At 37.0% G+C, this 24,483-nt stretch overlaps 2 protein-coding genes across 2 annotated transcripts; both read right to left on the bottom strand.

Annotated features, from left to right (window-relative positions):
* Positions 1-5,923: 5,923 nt before the first annotated feature.
* Positions 5,924-8,433, bottom strand: hrh4.c7.L (histamine receptor H4 gene c7 L homeolog). The gene is made up of 3 exons (XM_041565639.1): positions 8,208-8,433; positions 7,884-8,050; positions 5,924-6,685 (listed from the first exon to the last, which is right to left on the bottom strand). Exons 1-3 carry the CDS (start codon positions 8,431-8,433, stop codon positions 5,924-5,926), a joined length of 1,155 nt encoding a protein of 384 aa, XP_041421573.1.
* Positions 8,434-15,849: 7,416 nt separating this feature from the next.
* hrh4.b2.L (histamine receptor H4 gene b2 L homeolog) lies at positions 15,850-21,405 on the bottom strand. Its single transcript, XM_018266890.2, has 3 exons — positions 21,168-21,405; positions 19,270-19,436; positions 15,850-16,608 (listed from the first exon to the last, which is right to left on the bottom strand). The coding sequence occupies exons 1-3, from the start codon at positions 21,403-21,405 to the stop codon at positions 15,850-15,852; spliced, it is 1,164 nt and encodes a 387-aa protein (XP_018122379.2).
* Positions 21,406-24,483: the final 3,078 nt, after the last annotated feature.

Genomic DNA, 24,483 nt, shown 5'->3' with positions numbered 1-24,483 from the left:
ATGAAAATTCAGTGTAACATTTGGGCCCTCGATCTTCAGTACTGTGCTCTGCTTTAATCCTTGCCCAACTGTCACAGTTACCGTGATGACACAGCTTTTGATAAAAATGCTTAAAGGAAGATTTATCAAACTGAATTTGAAAAAATTCTATGACTTGGAAAATCTCAAAAGTACATTTATTTTATTTAAAAAAATGGAAATCTTAAACCCTGTGAAATCACATTCTACCCTTCATTTTCAATAAGTTGAATTTCAAATTCATTCCCAAAACACTAATTGAACGATAGCTAGAATTTGAAAATTTCAATCCTATTAAATCCTATTTTACTATTTCGTGAACTCAACAGATTTTGGGTGACACTTTTTTGAGTTTGAGCTTTTTGCTCTTAATAAATCATTAATTATTAATGAAATCAGAACTACACCTGTATTTACTAAATATTACAAAATTTTTGTTTATTATGCTCATAATTTAGGGTAGCATATCTATTCTACTGGTTAAGTGTCGATAACAACTGTATCTTTTAAACCGATAAAATAAGTTTTAAAGAAACCATTTATAAACCCCGCACTGAAAGACAAATAAATTATTACTGCTTGCTGAAATATTTCTTTGTAAGAATGCATGTTTACGGCAATATAAAAAAATTGTATATGTCTACATCAGAGCAACACTTTTATCTCTTTATAAATTAAACATTTCATGTTCCTTTAAAGAAGAAGGAAAGGTTAATTGCTTACCTGGTACCCTGAGCTGGTGCTCCTGTTAGCAGAAAGTTGCATCAGCAGTGTGCTTCTCAGACTCTTCGTGCTATGTGTGCATGAGCAGTAACGTGAAAAGTCTAACTTTAACAAAATCCTGTATTTTTCACTCTACTGTTGGCCCAAGGCCATTGAAGAAGAAGAAGTGGAATAAGAGGATTAAAGTACCCCAGGTTGGTGCAGTTTTCTGCTAACAGGAGAATTGGCTCCAGGGTATCAGGTGAGTGATTATAATAACTGTGGGAACCAAGTGCTAGAACCATTTCTTCACCTTTATATATATATATATATATATATCTCCCATGATGCTCTATGAGAACCAGCAGATTTGGAGAATTATATCTCCAGTGTTCAATTGGGATGGGAGCAGTGCAGGTGCTGGAATTAATGGGTCACCAGCTGATAAAATGGTGATTACTTTGCATGGAGTAAATTGCCCTATAGTGGCTGAAGCCCTATCAAAGAGCAGACTGCTAGTGAACCAGTTTGTATTGGTTACAAAGAAATGAACTCTGAGTTGCTTATTATGTATTTTATGTGCTGTTGAAGCTTACTTCATGAAATCTATTCTGCCATTTGAGTGACTTCCCATACAGCCACATGGCCAAAGACTGTAACATTGACTGTAACATTGATGATGAATCATTAGGCTTTAACTGCCACACATTGTAACTGTAAACCAATTCTGGCTTAAACAAGCCAACTAGTAGGGTAGAGCATGGGTTACATTAGGCAACTCAACACTACCAAAAATGTAAAAGAATAGAATAAAGGATGCCAGGGGTTCTTTGCAAAACAGATAACAGGCTTTATTCAATTTAAATTGCCACAGGGGTTGAGTACTCACAATCTTTGAGGTAGTTTGGATAAATGCAGGTACAGTCACAGGTATTAGTAGATACAGTACAGAAGGCACCACTGTAGGAATCGCTTTGAGAGTTGGAAGTTTGGAAGGTGGAGCACAAAGCTGATCTTGCTAACTAAAGCTCATTGACTTACTTTCCTAGAGAATTCTATAACAGTTGCTATCCTGTACACTAGCTAACCTCGTTCCCAGGGTCCCTGCTCCCCGATTTCTCTAATGAGAAGTGTTAGGGCCTAACACTTCTGGGGCCTTGTTGATTCCAGGCTCAATAGAACATGCACCCAGATCAACTGACACATAGTTAACGGAAACACTTCCATTCCTACATCATACCCCCTGCACCTAGGCAACAAGCATTCCATGTTTCTTAAATAGGCCACAGATATCAATGAATAAAGTATGGATGTGAGTGTTGAAATCAGAACTACATCTATATTTACTAGATCTTACTGCAGTTGTGTTTATTATGACATATTTTTTGGTAGCATAGCTATTATACTGATAAAGTGTCTATAACAACTGTAATTTGTAAACCAATAAAAATGAGTTTTCAAAGAAACCATTTATAAGTCCTGCATTAAAAGACAAATAAATTATTATTGCTTTCTGAAATATTTCTTTGTAAAAATTCTTTGTAAGAATGCATGTTTACAACAATATAAAATATGTCAACATAAGAGCAACACTTTTACATTTGTATCTCTTTATAAATTAGAAATGTAATGTTCCTTTAAAGGAGAAGGAAAGGTTAATCACTTACCTGGTACCCTGAGCTGGTGCTCCTGTTAGCAGAAATTTACATCAGCCCAGGGTATTTCGCAGTGAGCCTCTTGGTGCTATGCGTATGCAGTAGAGTGAAAAGTTTTAACATATTTTTCACTCTACTGTCAGCCCAGGGCCATTGAAAGAATTGAAGAAAGAAGTGGAATAAGAGTATCAAGGTACCCTGGGTTGGTGCCGTTTTCTGCTAACAGGAGCATTGGCCTTGAGTATCAGGTAAGTGAATACAATCAGTGTAGGTGCCAATTGCTAGAATCTTTCCTTCTCCTTTACCCACTTATCTCTTGCATGCTCTATGAGACCCAGCAGATGTGGAGAATAACAATTGGGCTGGGAGGGTCAGTGCTGGAATTAATGGGTCACCAGCTGGGACAAGTGGCGGTGAGTGGCTGTGAGTGGTGTGAGGGAGTTCTTTCCAAGAAGAAGGAAGCAGGAAGGGGGTTGTTGTTCCTGCAGCACGTTTTATGAGAGCTGAGGAGAAACAAATGTGATACTTGTGCTTTGCATGGAGTAAGTTGCCCTAATAGTGGCTGAAGCTCTATCAAAGACAAGTGCTTTATAGGCAGACTGCCAGTGAACCAGTCGGTATTGGTTCAAAAGCAATGTGCCGTAAAATAGTAATAGCATTGTGAGAAAACTTGAATTGGGATCTTGATCCCTGATCTGAAACCATTTTTTTTCTATTGCTTTGAATGGTTTTAATGTTTGCCTAATTACAAGTCTTTGTCTTGATTCATATTTAGGATGTTTTTATAACTCATCAGTTAAAAACCAAAAAGATATGGTTATCAGGTTTGCAAAGTTTTTTTAGTTGCATGTGTCCTTTGCATGAACATTCATTATGTTATTAGTGCACAAACCTTTTTGTTCTATCCAACAATTGTGGCCACATGACTATTGCTTCATGACATATTGACACCACTTTGGCATTACACTTGATGCTCTGCACATACATGGTAAATAGACACCAAGGGGTAGACTTATCAACATTTGAATTGTCATCTATAAGCTGGCGATTTCATGTAGACGTCAGTGGAGTTATATTAGCACAATTCAAGCTATAAATCGGCGTCTAGGTGTTCCATTTTATAGATGTTAACTGTTTTTACCTGCTTTTGCCACTGATTTAAACCTGATTATTAACCTGGCTCTTCCACAAAATGCAAACCTGTTACCTGCTTGTGGGGCTTTATCCTCTGTGGGAGGTGTTGGGGAGACTGTCTCTTCAATCAAATTCTTTAAAAAGCTTTACTTCAAAAACATACATTTTTTACATTAAGATACGTTGGAAAGGTAGTAGGTAGCACCATCCATTGATAGAAATTCAATACAATAGTGGTGTGCAGGGTCACATGATATATATAATTACAAAAAAGAAGAAGAAAGTATGTCCCATAACATTGCACCCTCCCACTCTTTTAATCTGAGGTCCCACTAGAGGGGACCTCAGATTAAAAGAGTGGGAGGGTGCAATGTTATGGGACATACTTTCTTCTTCTTTTTTGTAACTTTTTACATTAAGACACACTTGCAGCATGCGCACATTGTATTTTTAGCAATTGTATGGTGCTTTGTCATGTTATTGTATTCCTATTTCCACATTGTTGTTGATTGTTTCCATGTGCCAATGGTAAATGCATTGCAAGACCACTTGAACTTGGATGTTGATCACTGATCTAACCTTGCAATCACTTACAATTGCTTTGATTAGTCGTATTGTAGACTAGTCATAATAGTCAAAAATATATATTTTTCCGCAGTTGATATACTTATTGCTGTTGCTGTCATCACTATTAACTCTTACAGAACATATGATGGATTCAGATGTAAACTGTTTTATCTTAGTATGAAAGGTCCTGTAAAATGCAGGCTTACCCATTCTGGATTTGTCAGAATGTGTATGTCAGGCCTCACCTGTCCAGAGTCCAGATATGAGGAGAACGAAGTCCAGCAGGAGTGTCACCAGCTGTAGCAGACAAGTAATCAGAGGGAGTAGGCAGAAGAATAGTCGGAAGGCAGGCCGTGGTCGGTGCAGGCGGAGTTCAGTCGTAATCGGGAAAGCAAGCCGAGGTCAGATGCAGGCAGAGTTCAGTTGTAACGGATAAGCAGGCAGGGGTCAAATGCAGGCGGAGTTCAGGAGCAGGTTAAATTATCAACAAGCACAGAGCCTTTCCCTGAGCGTCCTTTTAAAGGGGTACTTTGGCGCCAAACGTAATGACGCCTGCGTCCCGCGTCATCACGCCGTGCACGTTCACATTAGCGGGCGTTTTTGCGCCCGCGTCCGTTTCGGTGCGCGACATGACGCACGCGTGTTTGTGCTGGCGTTCGTCTTGGCGTGCGCGTTCATGCGCGCTGAATCCTCACAGTGTACTTGTCAAAATGATATGTTTTCTGGGGTTGTTTTACTCTTTATAACACATAAAATGCTTGAAGGGTACATGTTTTGTAGGAGTGTCATCCATAGAAATCTGCATGCATTACTTTCACATGCCACTTACAGTACTTTCAGAAGACGTATAACATTCATAGTCCTTTGTACATAGATATTTTTATGTACCTAAAGGGGGGTATTATTCAAATCTGAATGTTAAATTCTCAAAAAATTAAACTCTTTTCATTAGAAAACTCGAATTTTTAGAGGAAAAGATTTTTTGAGATTTATTATACCACTATGCTGCAAAAGCCTCAAATCTGAAAATTCATCATCTCAGACCTGTCGAGGTCCTGTATAAGTCAATAGGAGAGGCACCTATCTCAATTAGACATTTTTGTGGTCTGTGCTGGGTTTAGCCCGAAAATCAAACTTTTTCGGACAAAAACTTCTAGCGTTTCAGTAAAAAAAAGCTCCATAAAATCTAGCAGTTCGGGAGAAAGCACGACAAATTTGAGCAATTCTGATTTTGCTCGATTTTATCTAGTTTTTCCTTGATCCAATTGAATTGAGTTTTTTTATTAATAAATAAGCTAAAATCGAGTATGGGAGTTTGGTCATGGTTTTTTTAAATTCAGATTTTAGTAAATAACCCCTAAAATGTAAGGTTTTTCAGAAATTTTACAAAAATACTAAATTTGGTCATTTAACTAATCAACTGTATTTCTAAGGGGCTGATTTATCAAAAATCGATTTGGAATTGAACCTCAAATAATCAGAATTTATTAAATAAAAAAAAGCAGTCTCCAAAAGTTAACAAAGTGTGACATTGTCCAATTAGGAAGTCCCAAAGCACTGGGTAGTTTGCCGGCCTTAAGATCGGTTTTAGGGTCAGATTTGGGGTGAATGCTTATTTGCTGTCTCAGATATTTCTAAATTCAAACAAGTAGTTAAATGTCTTCATTAATCAAATTAAGATTTTTAATCTCTATCACTCACATTTTCTCCAGGGCCTGGTTAGCTACACTTATAAAATGATTCTGTCCTGAGCAAACTGACATAAAATAAAGTTGATTCTTTAATTCATGACTGATCCCTTCCTTTGAGTCTGCTCTTATTTCCAGTTGTGATACTGAACCTGAACTTTATATTTTGAAGAAATTCTTGCTTTTTTTTACAATAAGAAAAAAAGCTTTTCTATAATGTTTGTGACACAGAGGATAGAGAATAGGATTAATGGCGGAATTCATATAAAGCATCCACATAGTTATGTCATACCAGTAAGAAGCAACACAATAACCACTGCAAGCAGCACGGATACTGGCAAGAAATGTATAAGGAGCCCAGCAAATGACAAAGACACCAACTAAGATTGAAAGAGATTTGGCAATTTTTTCATCCCGGGAAAGATTAACCTGAGAAATATTTCTATGGTGCAGTGTTGCATCACTGTGGATAAAGGAGGATGGCTTCCTATAGGAAAAGCAATGCATAAGACATAGGGCAAATCTTTTCTTTGTTCCAAGGTTCCCTGCGGTATGTAGTTGTGCAGAAAACAGAACATTATTTGTTGCAATGATATTAACATTTCCATCATTTTCCTTTCCTTTGAAATTCTGTAAAATTGATTTCTGCCTTTTCTTTCTGTCTCGTTTCTTTATATTGCAGTAAATGCTCAAATTAAAGAATAAAATGCTAATCAGGGGAAGCGCAAAATCCACGCATGATGTTCCGAAATTGATATACCAAATATCTTTAAATCCAACAGCACACGTGGTTACAGAATCGCTGCTGTCAATTTTCCAGGAAAGAATGGCAGGTCCATATAGAAGAAATGATAAAATCCATACCAATACGATGCCCACAAAAGTATGACTACGCTTGGTTTGCAGCGACTGATATAAAACCTGCCAGGGATTTATTTACAAAGATCAGTTTTTTTCTGTTCTAAACACAGTTTAGCACCCTTAGCTCCATGCTTTTTAAAAAATCTGCCTTCTTCCCCTCCCTCAGCCCACATTTCTTCTGTGGTTGCTAGACTGCCACCCTCATTCCTGTCTCAAGGCTGCATTATATCTACTCATTCTTCATATTTGGCTGTGGGTGGGAAGGGTGGCTCTGATATTAGTATGTAAGTCTAGTGACAGGTCCAATAGACTAGAAACTGTTTACACCAACCAATCAAAGCTTTGCACTGCTTTGAGTCCAGTGGGAATGTTGAACACAATGCAGGAACAAGCAGAAATGCAAGTCTGTTACCTTAAAGGGATACTGTCATGGGAAAAAAAAAATTTTTCAAAATGAATCAGTTAATAGTGCTGCTCACATGGTCACATGACCAGGGGCAGCTGGGAAATTGACAAAATGTCTAGCCCCATGTCAGATTTCAAAATTGAATATAAAAAAATCTGTTTGCTCTTTTGAGAAATGGATTTCAGTGCAGAATTCTGCTGGAGCAGCACTATTAACTGATTGATTTTGAAAACAAAAAAAAATTCCCATGACAGTATCCCTTTAATGCAATGTTTTTCAGCTGATTTTTGGATTAAAATGTTCATCTTTGCGGTGGAATAATTGCAGTCACACAGCTCATAACTAAGTCATAAAAGTCTAAATGAATGAATGGATAGATTTTCCACTTTATACAGTAGAAGATTGATTCCATGCAAAAAATCAGTCCCATTGTGCAATTAAATAACCAATGGCAAGACAGCATTTGGTAGATATTTAAAAATCATTTTTGCAAACACTGGATAAAAAAATTCTGCTACAGATCTGTACATATAGACATTGTGTTGTGAATTTCTCACAACAGCTATAAATGCTTCTATCTCTACTAGATTCCAGTTTGTAACAAAGCATAAATACCATATTTAGATTTATTTGTGAATATGTAGGGCTCACTGGGCAAATTAACACATTGGCAGTAACCAAAAGCAACCAGTGATTCGTTTTATACAACTGCAGATAGACCCATGAAAGTAAAAATCTGACTGGTTGCCATAGGTAACTGCCCAGGTGCAAATTTGCCCAGTGTCAAGATTCCTCATTAGCATTAACCTGTCTAGGGAAATCAAATATAAACAAAATAGGTGGTATACTTACAGCTTTAGTTACAGAAAGATATCTGTCATAGCTAATAAGAACAACATTAAATGATGATGCCGTGCAAACAGTATAATCAACAGTTAGCCACAGTTTGCATAAAAATCTCCCAAACATCCACTTTCCAGTCAAGAAATATGGTACATACATGGGAGATGTAAATGTCCCTAAAGAAATAGAGAATCACAAATATTAGAAGATCTAAATGTGCCATTTACATTTGAAAAGTGCACATAGTGATGAACAAAACTGAAGTCCATCCCAGCAAATAATTAGCAAACAAGCCTATCTATAACATACTCAGGAAGCATATGAAACACTTACCTATTAAAAAATCACAAATGGCCAAATTCAGAAGCACAAAGTCACTCTGATTTCTGAGTCTCTTGTCTACAATAAAAGCCACTATGACAAAAGTGTTGCCCAGAACGGTAAGTGAAATGAGACAAAATAGCAGTATAGGTATCAAAACAGCAATACCCTCGGAAAACTGCATTTCCAAACCTGCACTCTCCCCAATAAGAGAAAAATTCACAGTAATTGTGGCCATCGTTTCTCTTATACTAACAAAGCCTTAGGTTCCAAAATGCAGAATATTAACATCAATGGGTTGTTCAGGTGATATCCCGCACAGTAATCAAACATCCAGTTCAGTCAGCTTATTCTAAGTCTTTAGCATCATCAGTTGAATGGCAAGTACCCAGAGTAAAATATATATTTTTATAAACATGCATTATACTGTATCCATATATAATATAAAACAGAAAAAGAGTTCACCCCTAGGCTAGTAAAGAATTAATACATCTGCTTTTATAAATATCAGTTATTATTTATGGAGATAGTCCTGCCCCTGATTATAATTGAGTGAAATTGTGCTTATTTGGTGTAGAAGTCATGGCACTAGCATGATATATTGTATGGACTAAATAATCCCAAGGTATAGCAAGATTTAATTTAATAAATGAAGGCAAAATTGCATCTCATGGGTGTAGTCTTTGATGAAAACAAGTCACAGCTTGTCTTTTAGAAGTTAAAGCTGAAGGAACAATAATTTATTCTTTTATTTTTAAAGGACATGACAAGGCATATGAAAATTTAGTGTAACATTAGTCTTTGCAATGGTATAAATACCGTTTGAGTCCTTGTTCTACATTACTGTGCCTGCAGCAGCTATTCAAAACTTTTTTGCTAAAAATGGGATAGAATAACTTAATGACAGTGATATCACATTCTACCTTTTATTTTCAAGGAATTTTGAATTAGTCTCAAAATTAAAAATTAGATTGAAATTTGAAAATACAACTCCGATTGACTTCCACTTGAACTCAACAAACTTTAGATTCAGATGTTTGCAAATCTGATTGGATAAAATTGTGTAAAAACTTGAATACCTCAAATTTGTACTCATCTTCAGTGAGCTGAAAAATGCGAAAATTGCTTTAAATTTGCTATAGACAGCTACCGTCCTTTTAGATGCCGTAGTTTTACATTTGAATTTAAACATTTTTTGTACTTAATAAATGTTGAAATAAATGTTTTAACATATTTTAGAAATGTAAATAAATAATAAAATAAAATGTAAATGGTGGCAAAAATTCAAATTAGAAATTAGAAAAGTTGATAAATCACCCTAGTGTTCAGAAGATGTTTATATTTAAAATGTTTTTCTGCTGTTGGCATGTTCTTATAGACTCTTAAAACATCTAGGGGGGCCTATTTATTAAGCCTAGATTTTTTCTGGTCAAGTATTTAAGGGGAAAATTGAAATTTTTAGAGGTAACAAAATTGAATTTTTAATTATTATGCTCAAAGATGCTAAAAATACTCCAGCTAAAACCTTTTAAAGTCATGTAAAAGTCAATGCCAGATGTCCCTTTTACAATTGGAAGATGTTTTCTTGCCTTGATGATGTTCGAGGGTTTTGGACAACAACTCGAAAAAGTCGAGATTTTTAAGGCACATTTCGAAAAAGTTGCATGGTTTGAATAGTTGCACAACAAGATTTGTCACTGGGGCGACTAATCTCCCCAAATCTGCTCACGTGGCCAGATCCTTAGGAAGTCCCAAAGAAGTGGGTAGTTTGCCAACCTATAGAGCAGTCAGGATGACATTTGGGGTGAAATTTATTTGCTGTCTCAGATGTTTCTAAATATAAAGAAGCATTATAATAAAATGTTTTAATATACTTGTAGCTTTCGTTTGAGTTACATTGGGGACTGAATAAATAAATACAATAAATAAATACTACAGCAGAATGGGGAAATTGAGAAATTCCACTTTGACCTGTGAATGCATTCTTAAATGATGTTAAGGAGTTCTAGAGCTGCTTTACAACAATACAATGGGTTGATTTATCAATACTCAAATTCAAATTTTTGCCATGTTTCTTTTTTTCCCACTAATATTCATGAATTAATATTATGGTGTAAAAAAACTTGAATGCAAAAAATTCAAAAAACCTCATATAAAACTCCAAAGTTTGCAAGTTTATGTAGAACTCAATGGGAGTGGTCCTAGGCAATATTTTGTGATTTCTTTCAATTCGAGTTTTTTTAAAAATTCTGAAAATGTAAATCATCCTTTGGATGCCCCCTTAAAATTGTCATAAGATGTAGACCTTTGCATGACACTGTCAACTTCTGTTATAAGCAAAATGTTTCCCATCCTACTATTTTATGCTTGTTGACATAGATCTTCTACATTCATAGTAACATATTAGGTGAGGTTATAAAAATAAATGTGTATATTAAGTTTAATTTTTTTTTCAAGTGAAACTGTTAGTTGATCCAAGGGCCGGCAAAACAACCTGATTTGAAGTAATCTCTGCACAGAGGGAAAAAATAATATCTATCGGACCAATCTATCTATCCCCCTTCCAAAACCCCTTTTCGTGTCTTAAGAAATTAATGGTCTTGTGTCTTCTGGTGAATAAGCATAAGAGAGTTTATTGTATGTGCCCATTGTATATTTATATACAGTTACCATATCACCCCTTAAGCTCCACTCTTCTAGTTTAAACAACCGCAACTTGGCCAGTCTTTCTTCATAAATAAGACCTTCCATACCATTATCAGCTTAGTCAATCTTCTTTGATTTTGCTTTATTTCATAATTTTCCCTGGTAAGCACTGAAGACCAAAACTGCACTGCATATTTGGGATGAAATCATACAGGTGCGCTGCTTTGCATAGAGAAAGAATGACCATCTCCCCCTGTCAATCTATAGCCATTTTGATAAAAGACAATACCTTGTTGGCTCTCCCTGCTTCTGACTGACACTATCTGCTGCAACTAAGTTTATTATCCACAAGTTCTCTAGGTCCTTCTCCATTAAGAATGTTTCTTACTTAGACTCTTTAAGTATATGAATAGCTTGCATTCTTAAAATCTCAAATGCATAACCCTAGATTAATTCACAGTGACTCTCTTCTTCCACTTAATCGCTCTGATTTCCAGTATTCTAGATATCCCTGGTAAGATGACACATACTGGATGGATTTAATTGGTTTGCATAGTTTTGTGTCATTAGTAAACACAGATACATTGCTTCCATGGACTCCCTAAGCACCTCACTAAGAACCCTACTCCAAGTAGTACATACATTGTTTAATTTTCTGTTGATTGATATAATTTTATGTAATACAAACTTTATTGATTTCAGTCATACAATTCTCCTCAAAATCTCAAAGTTTTGGTTCCTCCATTTTGATATGAAAAATATTTACACAGATAATTAGGAGAAACACAGACAACTTTTTTCATTGCAGCAAAGAGTACAATCCACAAAAGTCTATTTAGAACAACAGGATAAATTGGGCTACAAGATAAGGAATGAGAAATGCTGTTTCTTTAATTTACTGTAAGTCAAATACATGCTTCTCCATACCAGTAATATTTCTAGTTCCTTAATAGTACCACCCCTACAAATGAATTTAATAAACTATATATATTACTATAAACAAATATACATCATTTCTAAAAGGTTTTACATTGTTTTTTCATTATTTATTTATTTCCATTTTTTTTTTCATTATATTCACAATACTTATTGTGGAATTTTTCTTTATTTATTTGACTTTTTATCTGCCCTTATTTCCAGTGCTAATACGCATAATTAATACATTATGAAAATAATACAATCCTTGCTACCTCTTACCAAGTAATCACTGTTCTCATACATTGGAGTATTTTGTAGCCTATATACAATTCAATTTGCTTACATAATCCATAACTGATCATTTCCTCTGAGACAGACTGCCATACTTATCCTTGAAGCTGGAAATATAAAATATATTCATTTTCATCCTGACATTTATATTTTGAGGAATGTCTTGCTTTTTTCTGCAACCAGAATAAAAGCTTTTTTAAAACTTTTATGGCACAAAGGATAGAGAATAGGATTAATTGCTGAATTCATATATAGTTTCCATGTAGTTATGTCATACCAGTATGAATCAACACATTAGTCACTGGACGCAGCACAGATACTAACAAGAAATGTATACTGCAGTGTAAAATCATTGTGGATATAGGAGGATGGCTTCCTATTTGGAAAGCAAGGCCTGAGATACAGTGTATTTTCTCTGTTCCAAGGTTTCTGTGGCATGTAGCTGTGCAAAAAACAGAACACTATTCATTGCAATAACACCTATATTTCCATCATTTTACTTTCCTTTTGAATTCTGTATAACTCTGTATAATTTATTTCTGCCTTTTCATTCTGTCCCGTTTCTTGATAGTGCAGTAAATGCTGAAATTAAAGAATTAAATGCTAATCAACAGAAGTGAAAAATCTACACACAGGGGCAGATGTATGAAGGGTCGAATATCGAGGGTTAATTAACCCTCGATATTCGACTAGGAACTAAAATCCTTCGACTTCGAATATCGAAGTCGAAGGATTTAGCGCAAATCCTACGATCGAACGATCGAAGGATTATTCGTTCGATCGAACGATTCGAAGGATTTTAATCCAACGATCGAAGGAATATCCTTCGATCAAAAAACACTTAGGCAAGCCTATGGGGACCTTCCCCATAGGCTAACATTGAGTTCGGTAGCTTTTAGCTGCCGAACTAGGGGGTCAAAGTTTTTTTTAAAGAGACAGTACTTCGACTATCGAATGGTCGAATAGTCGAACGATTTTTAGTTCGAACCGTTCGATTCATAGTCATAGTCGTAGTCGAAGGTCGAAGTAGCCCATTCGATGGTCGAAGAAGCCCAAAAAACACTTCGAAATTCAAAGTTTTTTTAATTCGAATCCTTCACTCGAGCCTCATGAATCGGCCCCACAATGTACTTAAAATTATGTTTATCAGGTGAAGAGCAAAATTCATGCATTATATTCCAAAACTAACATACCCTATGTCATTAGAGAAGAAACACATGTGATGAGAGGCTCACTGATGTCAATATTGTAATTTTTCCAGAAAAAAATGGTAGGGCCATATAGAAGAAATGAGAACATCCATACAGATGCAATGCTCACGAACGTATGACTTCATTTGTTTTGTATAAACTAATATAAACCTGCCAAGGATTTATAAAATAATCCATCTTTTTGCTTAACTATAGATTAGAACCCTACCCCAGCTCATCTTTAGCCAGACCCCTTCTTATTACAAGACTGCATTGTATCTACTTATATTTCATATCTGACTGTGGAATGGGGTTCCAATAAACTGGTGAGTCTGGTCATAGAATGCATAGATATAGATATAGCGATAGATAGATAGATAGATAGATAGATAGATAGATAGGCCTGACATAGTAGAAGAGCTATTAAATGAGAAATGTGCAGGAGATGAGGAGAATTGTGCTAGTTTGCAATTAAACTCCCAATGCAGAAAACATTTGCAAACCATTAAAAAGTATGCTTACTAAATAAAAATGTCAAATGTAGATTGTCACTGGCGCACAAACTAAGCAGTTAAATATACACAAACAGAGGGTGTGCAACTTTTTATTTTTTTTAAATAAATCTGCTTGGGGAAGGAGAAACCCAATCGACAGCAAGGTGATAAGATGTAGAAACCATGCTAATTTCAGGGACCCACACTTGATTTCAGTACCCAGATTGCTCCAGCCACTATGGCTCAGCCCCTTAGTGTGTGTCAGGCTGGAAATCACTTTGTTCATAAGCTTTGAATCCCAGGGTGCCTCCAGGTAGCTGGAGTTTCCTTTGGCAATTGGCAGTGAGACACTCCATATGTCCTGCATTAGGGAGGTAACATGTAAAATCCAACAGGGAATTTGGAAGGCTCAATGACCACTATTTTCCTTTTATTAACACAAATTCATGCTTTTCAAATTCATAAATTTTCTTTTCTGAACTATCCCTCACACCTCTGCTTCTTTCCCCGTCTCTCTTTAGTTCAACTGAACTCTCCCTTCACTTCCTATTCCTTTTTTTCTTTACAGACACTCAACAACTTTATTAACACTTTTAACAATAACAACAGCAACAGCTCCCTTACAAACATATAATAGTAAAGGACCTCTAGTAATTGCAGATGAACAGGTTAATATGGAAAGTTCTGCACTTATATAAGGAAGTAGTGAGGGCAAATATTTTGCATTCTTCATTAAGGACAAAGGTTTATAAAGAGTAACATTGGGACATTTTGGCTAACATGTTGAAATTTCCAAAGCAGTGGGTAGTTTGCTAGCCTGAAGATCAGTTAGGGTGATATTTAGGGATGAATCTATATTTGTTGTTCCAGATATTCCTATAAGTATAGCAGCATGAAACTGCTATGTTTAAATGTACCTGTAATTTTCTTATGAGTTATGTTTGGTAGTGCAGCAGAATGAAGGGAAACAGAGCTGGACTGGGGGGGCCTGCTGCCCACTTGGGTAACAACCCAGGACCCCCACCACAGCAGCAAAGGCCCCTTCTGGCACCTTTCCAGACCCGCAACCCCCCTCCGATCCACCTGCTTGTACCTTTTTCTACTTATGCCCTTAGCGGGGGCCAGGTAGGGAGGTCTGAAGCAGTGGCAAGGTCATCATGCAGGGAGCGAGTCTGGGTCAGTGGGGAACACCGAAACTGGAGCCCACCGAGTTTTTTCCCAGGCCCAGTCCGACCTTGTAGTGAAACACCTGGTATATGGTGAGACATTCAAATGTTCCTTGTTGGTGTATTCTTAATCAGCTGACATGAATAGTTTTAAAACTTCATTAGGGAGTTTTTTTCACCATTCAAGAATAAAATGTCATAAGAAACCAAAATATACAGTAGAGTACACATGATTTATTAAAGAGAAAGAATGCAAAGATTTACCAAATTTCTAGGCGTACAAATCAGTACTGGTGATAATGATACCCGTGAGCCACATTCAAATATAAAAAGAGTTGGGGAGCAACACAAGCATGCAAAAAGTTTCAGGTGTGCCAAGTAAGGGCTGTGATTGGCTATTTGAAGGCTCCTATGTGGACTGGCAGCCTACAGGAGGTTCTGTTTGGCAGTACAACTAGTTTTTATGCAACCAAAACTTGCCTCCAAGCCAGGAATTGAGAAATAAGCACCTGCTTCGAGGCCACTGGGAGCAACATCCAATGGGTTGGTGAGCAACATGTTGTTCACAAGCTACTGGTTGGGGATCACTTACATAAGGTATAAGCCATACAGCTAGAGAGACTATGCTTTAAATCTAGATTAAATATTATTATGCAGTGCACCTAGGTAACAATCCAGTGCAGGCTTCAGAAACAATATTCTAATATAGAAACCATTAGGCACCATGAAAAAATAATTTCTAAAAACAATCAATAATGTCGCAACTTCCAACATCCTTGCAAACAAAATCCTGTTTTTAAACATTGAAATGGTTAGTCTGCCCTGCTGTGTGCATTACATTTCTTTACTAGCACTGAACCCACATGTCTACTAGATGAGAGCCCAGGGACTGCCATTTTGAATTTCAAAACCTTGTTTTTAAGAATAGACATTTTATTACATAGACTTATTAAACTTTGGGATTCTTCATGCGTAGACACATAACAATATTGAGGAATGCCTTTCGAAAACCTTTGTGGCATAAAGGGTAGATAATAGGGTTTATTGCAGAATTAGTCCACAGCAACCAGAATGTTATATCATACCAATAAATATGAATGCAGTTACCATGACAGGCGGCACGTATACTCATTAGGAATGTATAAGGAGCCCAGCATATGGCAAAAATGCACACTAAAACTGAAAGAGATTTTGCTACTTTTTTGTCCCTAGAAAGATTTGTGATTTGATTTGAGCTGTTATTATTGTGGGAAGAGGAGGAGATATCGAAGCACTGATTACAGCAAATCTTAATTATCTTCCTAAATGGTAACCATGAGTCCTTTTGGATCTCTAACTGAGATACCTGAGGAGTAACATTTGTAGCTATCGTGTATAGTTTTGTCTCTTTTCTACTCTTGTCTGTAGGAAGAGAAATGGAGTTCTGCATTTTCCTTCGACTACGTTTTCTAATGTTACAAAAAATGCTCAGATTGAAAAATGAAATGCTTATCAGTGGGAGAACAAAATCAAATGCTGATGCTGTAAGAAGGAAATACCATGTGTAATAAAATCCAGCTATGCAAATGTCTTCTGAACTTTCCTCTGTAGTGAGAAAAAAATCCCAACAAATGATTGCTGGGCCATAGAGAAGAAATGACAGTATCCAGACTGCAGTCATCTTCATAAATGTCCGGCAGTGACTGTTCTGTTGAGATCGGTATAACACCTGTTAAAAAAATAAGGGAAATAACAGTTTTTTCACTGTTAGACAAGGATCACACTTAAAGGCAGGATTTCTACCATATCTTAGCATAAAGTCTGGCATATAATGATTCTCCCATGTAAGTATACCCACAAACAGAACTAAACTAAATGTGATTCTGTTGTCTAGTCATTCCAAAAGCTAAATTTGATTGGTTGTAGTGGATTCTATAAAGGTCATACCAGATTAGTTACCAGTAATTTGTTAGCCAATGACAAAGAGGAATATTGGTAAGATCTTGGTGCCCAAAGATCAGATGACTAATATGAAAAAAGCAAATATCAGATTAATATTTTCCAATAAAATGATATACTTTTACAATATATGTTGTATACTGTAGAAAAATGTTGAATACAGGTATGGGATCTGTTATCCGGAAATCCGTTATCCAGAAAGTTCACAATTACGGAAAAATGATTTCCTTTTTCTCTCTAGTAATAAAACAGTAGCTTGTACATGATCTCAACTAAGATATAATTAATCCTTATTGGAAGCAAACCCAGCCTATTGAGTGTACCCAATTAAGATCTGTTATCCGGAAAACCCCTTGGTCCCGAGTATTCTGGATAACAGGTCCCATACCTGTACTGGGATTTGAATCAAGAGGTTCAAAATTTTAATAGTTGCATGTGCCCAAGACCATGCCACTTAATGTGAGGTACTCTACTTGCATCATAGGAAGTCCTCCCTTGGCTGAAGAGCACACCAACTGCCACACTATTCATTTACTACCCACCTCTATGCTTGTTGGAATAGTCACTCTCAGTTTCGGGCCCACCGGGTACCCAACTCAAGGGCCCACCACCAAGTCACCACTACTCCCAGCTGTGCTCCAACCAAAGCCCCCTGCACTGCTTATTTTACTTTTTTATTTTGCTTACGTTGTAAAAAGTATATATATGTGTATTTATAAAATAGATTTATTCACATGTTCATATTTAGTTAAGGCATAAGATATTTTTCCTACAGTATGTTAACTTCTCCCAGAGGTTTCATTACAAATATACTTTCCCTGGTTCACAAGGCATGGTTAACAAGGGGGCAATCTCTGCCCTGAACCTTGATTGACCCTTAGCACAGGGGTCATTTTAGACTGCAAGTGCAGTTGCAGTTCTGCAAATCTCCCCACAGTTAGTTGTGCGTAAAACACCATTCTTAAAGGTACAGTATTTGCGTAAAAATGCGTTCCTTCTGCTTGCATATATTTGTGCCTCTAGTTTAATCGAGCACAGTTGCACCTATTTATAAAGAGGAACCTTGGAGCTACTTCCATCTCCGGAAACTAGCAGTAGTTTCAGGGTTCCCTCAGCGCCCTGTGTAAATGGGTAAAGAGTACTCGTGCCTACTGAAAATGGTGCAATGGTGCATGCGTCACTTGTACACCAAACACTGGAAATTACATCCACCATACTTTGAAAATATTCTGTGCAACTGCGTCCGATTTCCAACAAAGCATAATTGTGGCAGGCATAATGATAGAATTCTGGGGAAAACAACTGCTTTATGAGACATGCTGGTTATGCTCACTGCACTTGCGGTGGTAAATGACCACTCATATGTATCAGTAATATACTAAATCTAATCCAATTTTTAAAAAGCAAGTGTTTTACAGGCTACTGGCACAGACTGCTCTGGAACCCTGGACCTACCACCACATTCATGAATCTGCTAGGACTAATGAGTTAGTGAAAAAGATGAAACGCAAGAGTTTTATAGTTAGAATTTCTGGCTCAATAAGATGGAATTACAAAAGCTTGGGAACAACACATATTTCTGTACAGGGATATGAAAAAAACACTAAGTTGGTGCAAGTGTCTGTAAGTTACCCACCCACTTGTAAGTTCTACGGGGCAGGGCTCACCTTCTCCTTGTCTTTTTGACACTTAACTCTTAATTTTTAATGTAACAGTACTTTGTATGTACAATGCCATGTACATACTGTAAGTAGGTAGCACTATATAGATAAACATATACATACATGCAAAAGTGGTTTGTATAACCTTCGGCATATGGCACCCACTCAAAGCAGCACCATCTATATATATATATATATATATATATATATATATATATATATATATATATATATATATATATATAATACACAAAAGCCATGAATATCCTGTAAATTATATCCTTATAAACGGTGAGTTCTGATGTCATCAATTATAAACGGTGAGTTCTGATGTCATTTCTGTCACATGACTCATTGAAACTTGTGTATTATAATAAATAAAGTACCCCCAGTTGTAAAATATGAGGATATTAGAAGTTACCTCGGAGATCCATGACCTGTATAAAAACACTCGGCCTTCGGCCTCGTGTTTTTATATGGAATAGTCCTTGGTAACTTATAATATCCCTATATTTTACAAGAGGGGGTACTTTATTCACTATATATATATATAAATATTAGAGACACATACAGTACACCCCCTAAAATATGTTTTGGCAAGAAACAAGGTATTATATTTGAATTTAATATTTAAAATTGAATTTGAATTGCCAAATATGCTGTATAATCATAATAGCCGGCCCCAATAAATATTTTACTTACTTTATTACTTTTTCATACAACAAATTATATACAGCATTTAGCAAATGAAATTGGAAGATGATACTTACAGCCTGAGTGACAGAGAGGAATCGATCCCAGCTGATAAGAGCGACATTAAACGCTGACGCTGTGCACATGGTGTAATCAACAATTAGCCACACTTTGCAGAGGAATTTCCCAAGCTGCCACTTTCCTGTCAGCAAATATGGTACATACAAAGGGATAGCAAATGCACCTAGAGAAATGTCATAAAAGATAATGAAATCAATCATTTATTTTCTGATGTTTTAAAGTTGCATGACTTATTTTATGTTTTTGTCCACCATTCATATTGCCTTTCCATCTTGCAGAATTGCTGCTGGTCTTTGCACTCTGTTTCATGAGGGGTGGATGGTGGGAGGCACCAAGGCATCCCCCTCCTTCCCACACCTGGGGGCTTAACAGTGACATATCAGGATGGGGTTATGAAATTTGGGGCATGTGTAGGAGTGGCTTTGATATCAGAGTTGGTTATTGGCCAGATTATTGCTAGGGTTTCACAAGGCAGAAACCTGAACAACCAACACCCCTAAGGAAGGTGATAAGGCCAGGGCTGACTTGTACCCCTTAGCGCTGAGATCTTTGAGGTGCACAGTGTAGCAATTCCACAGAGCGAAGATGAGTATTAAGAGGCACAATCTTGAGTATATATAAATGACCCCTACAGTTTCACTTGAACATTTTCTGTAATAAAGTACAGGTATGGGACCTATAATCCAGAATGCTGGGACCTGGGCTTTTCCGAATAACAGATTTTAGTAGTTTGGGTCTTTGTACCTTACTTCTGCTAGAAAATCATGTAAACATTAAATAAACACAATAGGCTGGTTTTGCTTCCAATAAGGATTAATTATATCTTAGTTGTGATCAAGTACAAGGTACTGTTTTATTATTACAGAGAAAAAGGAAATAACTTCTCAAAATTTGGCTCATTTGGATAAAATGGAGTCTACGGGAGGAAGCCTTTCTGTAATTTGGAGCTTTCTGGATAACGGGTTTCCAGATAACTGATCCTTGTAATAATTGTTTTATTACAAAATTAAGTTTCTAAGAACAAAATATTAATGTTAATATTAATGCACGTGTTGATATGTGTTCTAAACATTCTATGGAATTTCAGGTTCTAGGTAAATACTCTGTTAAATACTTCTGCTTGTTTGGACTGCCATTTTTAGTTTAATTTAAGTTATGGTAGTTGTGGTCCAGTAGAAACAGTGGCAGAACTACTGGGGGAGCAGGGGGTGCGAGCAGGCCAGGGCCCGCACCCCTCAGGGGCCCCCCGGCAGCCCGTGCGCCACTGAAAATGTGGCCGTACGGAGGGGGCGGGGTCCGGCTGCGCGTCACGCACCAGGGCCCGCCCGCTCTAGTGACGCTACTGAGTAGAAATTAACAGCAGGATATATCTCCCGTCAACAAATGCAATGGGAGACAGGAACCACTGCTAGAGGAATTATAGATTGTAAGGCCCAAACCAGAATGGCCAAAGATAGTCCAGAGCCTTACAGAAGACATAATCTCACTATTTGGAAACATGTCTATTTTTATGGCAGAATAATGCCACAGTGTATATGATTAATTTATATCACCCCAGACCTGGCAGAAGCTATGAGACAAATACAGGCAGCAAAGAAAAGTGAAATGTGGTTAAAAAACTCTATAAAAACTGGAGATTAAGCACCTCAGTACACACAGTATGCATAAAATCATTACACAGCTTTATAATATATTGTATTGTTTAGGTAAAAAAGAAAAGAATGATTCAAATCTTTAATCTTAAATCTCAAATTTAATTTAATTTAAGGAATCTTTTTGTAGGTGATACATGCCAAGTGCTGTTAAAAAAAAAGCATTTTATGTTTGAAATATAAAATAAATTTGCTGTTTTAATTATTAACATTTTATATTAATAAATATAATTACAACTTACCTAAAATAAAATCAGCAATGGACAAATTTAGGAGAAAGAAATTGCTCTGGTTTCTAAGATTTTTTTCCACAAAGAAAGCCAATACAACCAGCGTGTTGCCTCCGACTGTGAGTAAAATAAGTAAAGATATAAGTACAATGATCAAGATGTTAACAACATCTGAATATTGAGTTGTTAAACCTGCAGCATCAAGTGTCACATTGATCCCACTGCCATTACTCAGTCTGTAAACCTGCATTTTTTTGAATGTGTTTTAAGGATTCAAATATAAATAGAACACCAAAAATATATAAATATAAAAAATATAAAAACAAAGCTGTGCATCATTTGTATTAATTTGCCTGTACACTGGTTTTTAGATGGCTCTGATCAGTGAATTCTATCTATAATGTACTATTTTAAGTCTAAATTTATATCTTAGACAAGTAGTGACGTTTTCTTCATTTCAATTAAATTTGCTTTTCCCCATTGCCTTGTTTTATTTCTGTCTTTCATCTTCAGTCTCACAAGGACAATTAGTCGTGATTAATATGATAATTCCCTTTGTGCACTGATAAAGTGCATTTCATAAATTTCTATGAATGCCTTTTATATAATTTATTAGTTTATGTGTAAATCAGTTTCATGTTTAAAAAGTGCAATATTTTTTCATGCTTACTTCTACCATATGGAAAGGGGATTTAGTCTCACTCTGTTCAATACTAGAGGAGTTTGTTTTACAGAGCTCAATACTTGTCTTTGCAATAGGAGGAGAAGTAGATCTCAGGACCAGAACTACTTGCTTTGCACAAAGAGGAGAAGTAGAGAAGTAGAACTGGGGACCAGAACTAGTGGTAGGCAGAGTAGGCAGCTGCCTAGGGCGCAATGGGATGGGGCGGCACAACTTGGAAGAGGCCAGTGAGGAAGTCAACGATGCAATCGACCAGCAGGGGGGGGTTGCAAGAGATCAGCAATTGGTCCAGGTTATGCAGCCAAACAGGACAATGTATAATATGGATATTGCCATCTTCTCCAGTAGAGTGCAGCATCATTGGTTTTTCAAGATATTTAAATGAGGAAACAGATATTAACTGTGAACTACTCTGAACCTTTACTTAGCTTTACCACTTAGGGTAGTCATTCATGGTTCGATAAAAGTTGACAACCTGGCCTGTAATCGATTTCCATAAATTATATATATGTGATCTTGCTAAGTTTCCAGTTTAGTCCAAAGACTCAGAATAGTCCAACATTATATCAAGCTAAAGCCACAACATTAGACATAGGGGCAGATTTACTAAAGAGGGAAGTGGCTAATGCTAGCGACTTTTCGCCAGCGTTGCCACCAGCAGAGCCATGCCAATTCACTACAGGCGCAAATTCGCTAGCGAATGGGACCGTTTCTAGCAGTCATTTGCACTCTATCGCCAGGCAACTTTTCGCTCTGGCAAATGGACGTTACTCCGCAAATTCACTAAAATGTGGATTTTACTGAACGTTAGCTCTTTTGCCAGAGTTGCCTTTGCCATCTCAGACTAGGCGAAGTGCTATAAAGCAGCTAGATCTTCCTCAATCTTCTGTCACATATGTACAGGGGCGCTCCACCAATGAGGCGAGTTGAGACACTCGCCTTAGGCGGCAGCGCCCCCCTGGTTGCCAGGGGCGGCAAAAATGCCCCTCCTGATAACGAAGAGCCGAATTTCCGGTTTTTAAACCGGAAATTCGGCTCTTCTAGTGCAGAAAGCGCAATTGCGCTCTCTGCACTAAGCGTCGCGGACCGCCCCTCCGGCGATGTAAAGGTTAGTGCCGTGGGGAGGGGTGGGGGCGGCGAAATAAGGCCGCCTCAGGCGGCATAATAGCAAGAATCACCCCTGCAAATGTACATCAAATCCTGTGTGCTGAAGATGCATTAAAGTTCAAAAAAACGCAGGAGGCTTTTCCTTTTTTTTTAAGCGGAATTGGCTGCAAAGGTCCTAGCTTACTTTTTTGGGTAAGCGGTTTTCTCCAGACATTTTATTACATATGGAACATTAATTTTACAGTGGGCTCATGTGTAGGGCATTATATCAACTCTCTTGTCTTTATTAAGGTTCCCTGGACATGTGTAATATAAACCGGTAACTTAAACCATTTGCAGCAACATTTATAATAAAAACCTTCATACAACTTTAAATTACCCGCCGTATGCAAATAGACCTAAGCACAAGATCACTAGCGAAGTTTCGCTAGGCACAAATGAATGCTAGCGCATCTTCGCTATGAAATGCTCGCACAGCTGAAGTAACGCTACTGAAAAGTTGCAATCGTTCGACGCTTGAGACAAAGCTTCACATTTTACCGTATTCGTAGTGTATTTGCGCCTTGCAAAGTGGTGCAATGGGTGCAAAGCTGACACTGGCGCAAATTTGCCTCTGCCCCATAGACAGTAAGAAACGTTGTTTGCATAGAATGTAAATCTGTTTATTGTGATAAACCAAGGAATGTGTACTTTCTTAAAACTGTTATCTCTGAAAGCTGTGACTTTTGCAGTGGCTGAGGTACTAAAGCATTAAGCAATGTCAAAGAGATTTCAATATAAAATGCTTGCTGGGTAATCAAAACAATGCAATGCATTGGTCATCTGATGAGATTCGATTTTGATATATATATAAAATTATTCTGCATTTTGGATTCAAATAAGGGAGGCTACATATATCCTGGGAGGACAGAAAAAGTATTTTCCTTTAAAAAGCAACAGTAAGATCATCTCGAACAGACAGTAAAGATTTCGTCTCCAGTATTTAAAAGGGACATTACTGAAACAGAGAATGTCCAGATTACTATACTAATAGTGTATAAAGCAACTCAGTTATGAAAAAGGCTGGAAGAGGTGGGATATGCGGTTCTAGTACTAGCTCAACTGGCAGAGGGTACCATAAGAAAACATTAGCCAGTAATCTGATACCCTTCTCCTTCCCAAGGTATAGTCTTGTCCAGCAGTAAAATTAGATTATTTTGTATAAGTAAGAGTGATTGCCTAGTGCTTATGATTAAGTGTTGTGAGAAATTTATTTGATTTATGCTGACTCTGGGCTGATACAGTCATGTCTAAGCACTTGTTCTAGCTTGCTACCATGGTTTTTTTTTACTTTTAGCTTATGTCCTGACTCTGATTGTCTGCTGCCTGCCCAGACTATGATTCAGTTTAACCCTTATCTGTTCACACTATGGGTCAAACTCTGCTGTGTTCAGATTCTTTCTATTTGTAAGTAGTAGAAAGTTCTGGAGCCCAAAATGGACTTAGGTGAAGAGCAGTTGCAGCCGGGCCCTCATGCTCACTAAAGAGTGTGATCTTTCA

The sequence above is a fragment of the Xenopus laevis genome, chromosome 6L, assembly GCF_017654675.1.
Source record: "Xenopus laevis strain J_2021 chromosome 6L, Xenopus_laevis_v10.1, whole genome shotgun sequence".
NCBI lineage: Eukaryota > Metazoa > Chordata > Amphibia > Anura > Pipidae > Xenopus > Xenopus laevis.
Note: the sequence above shows the minus strand (reverse complement) of the source record. Positions and strands in the feature narration are given on the sequence as shown.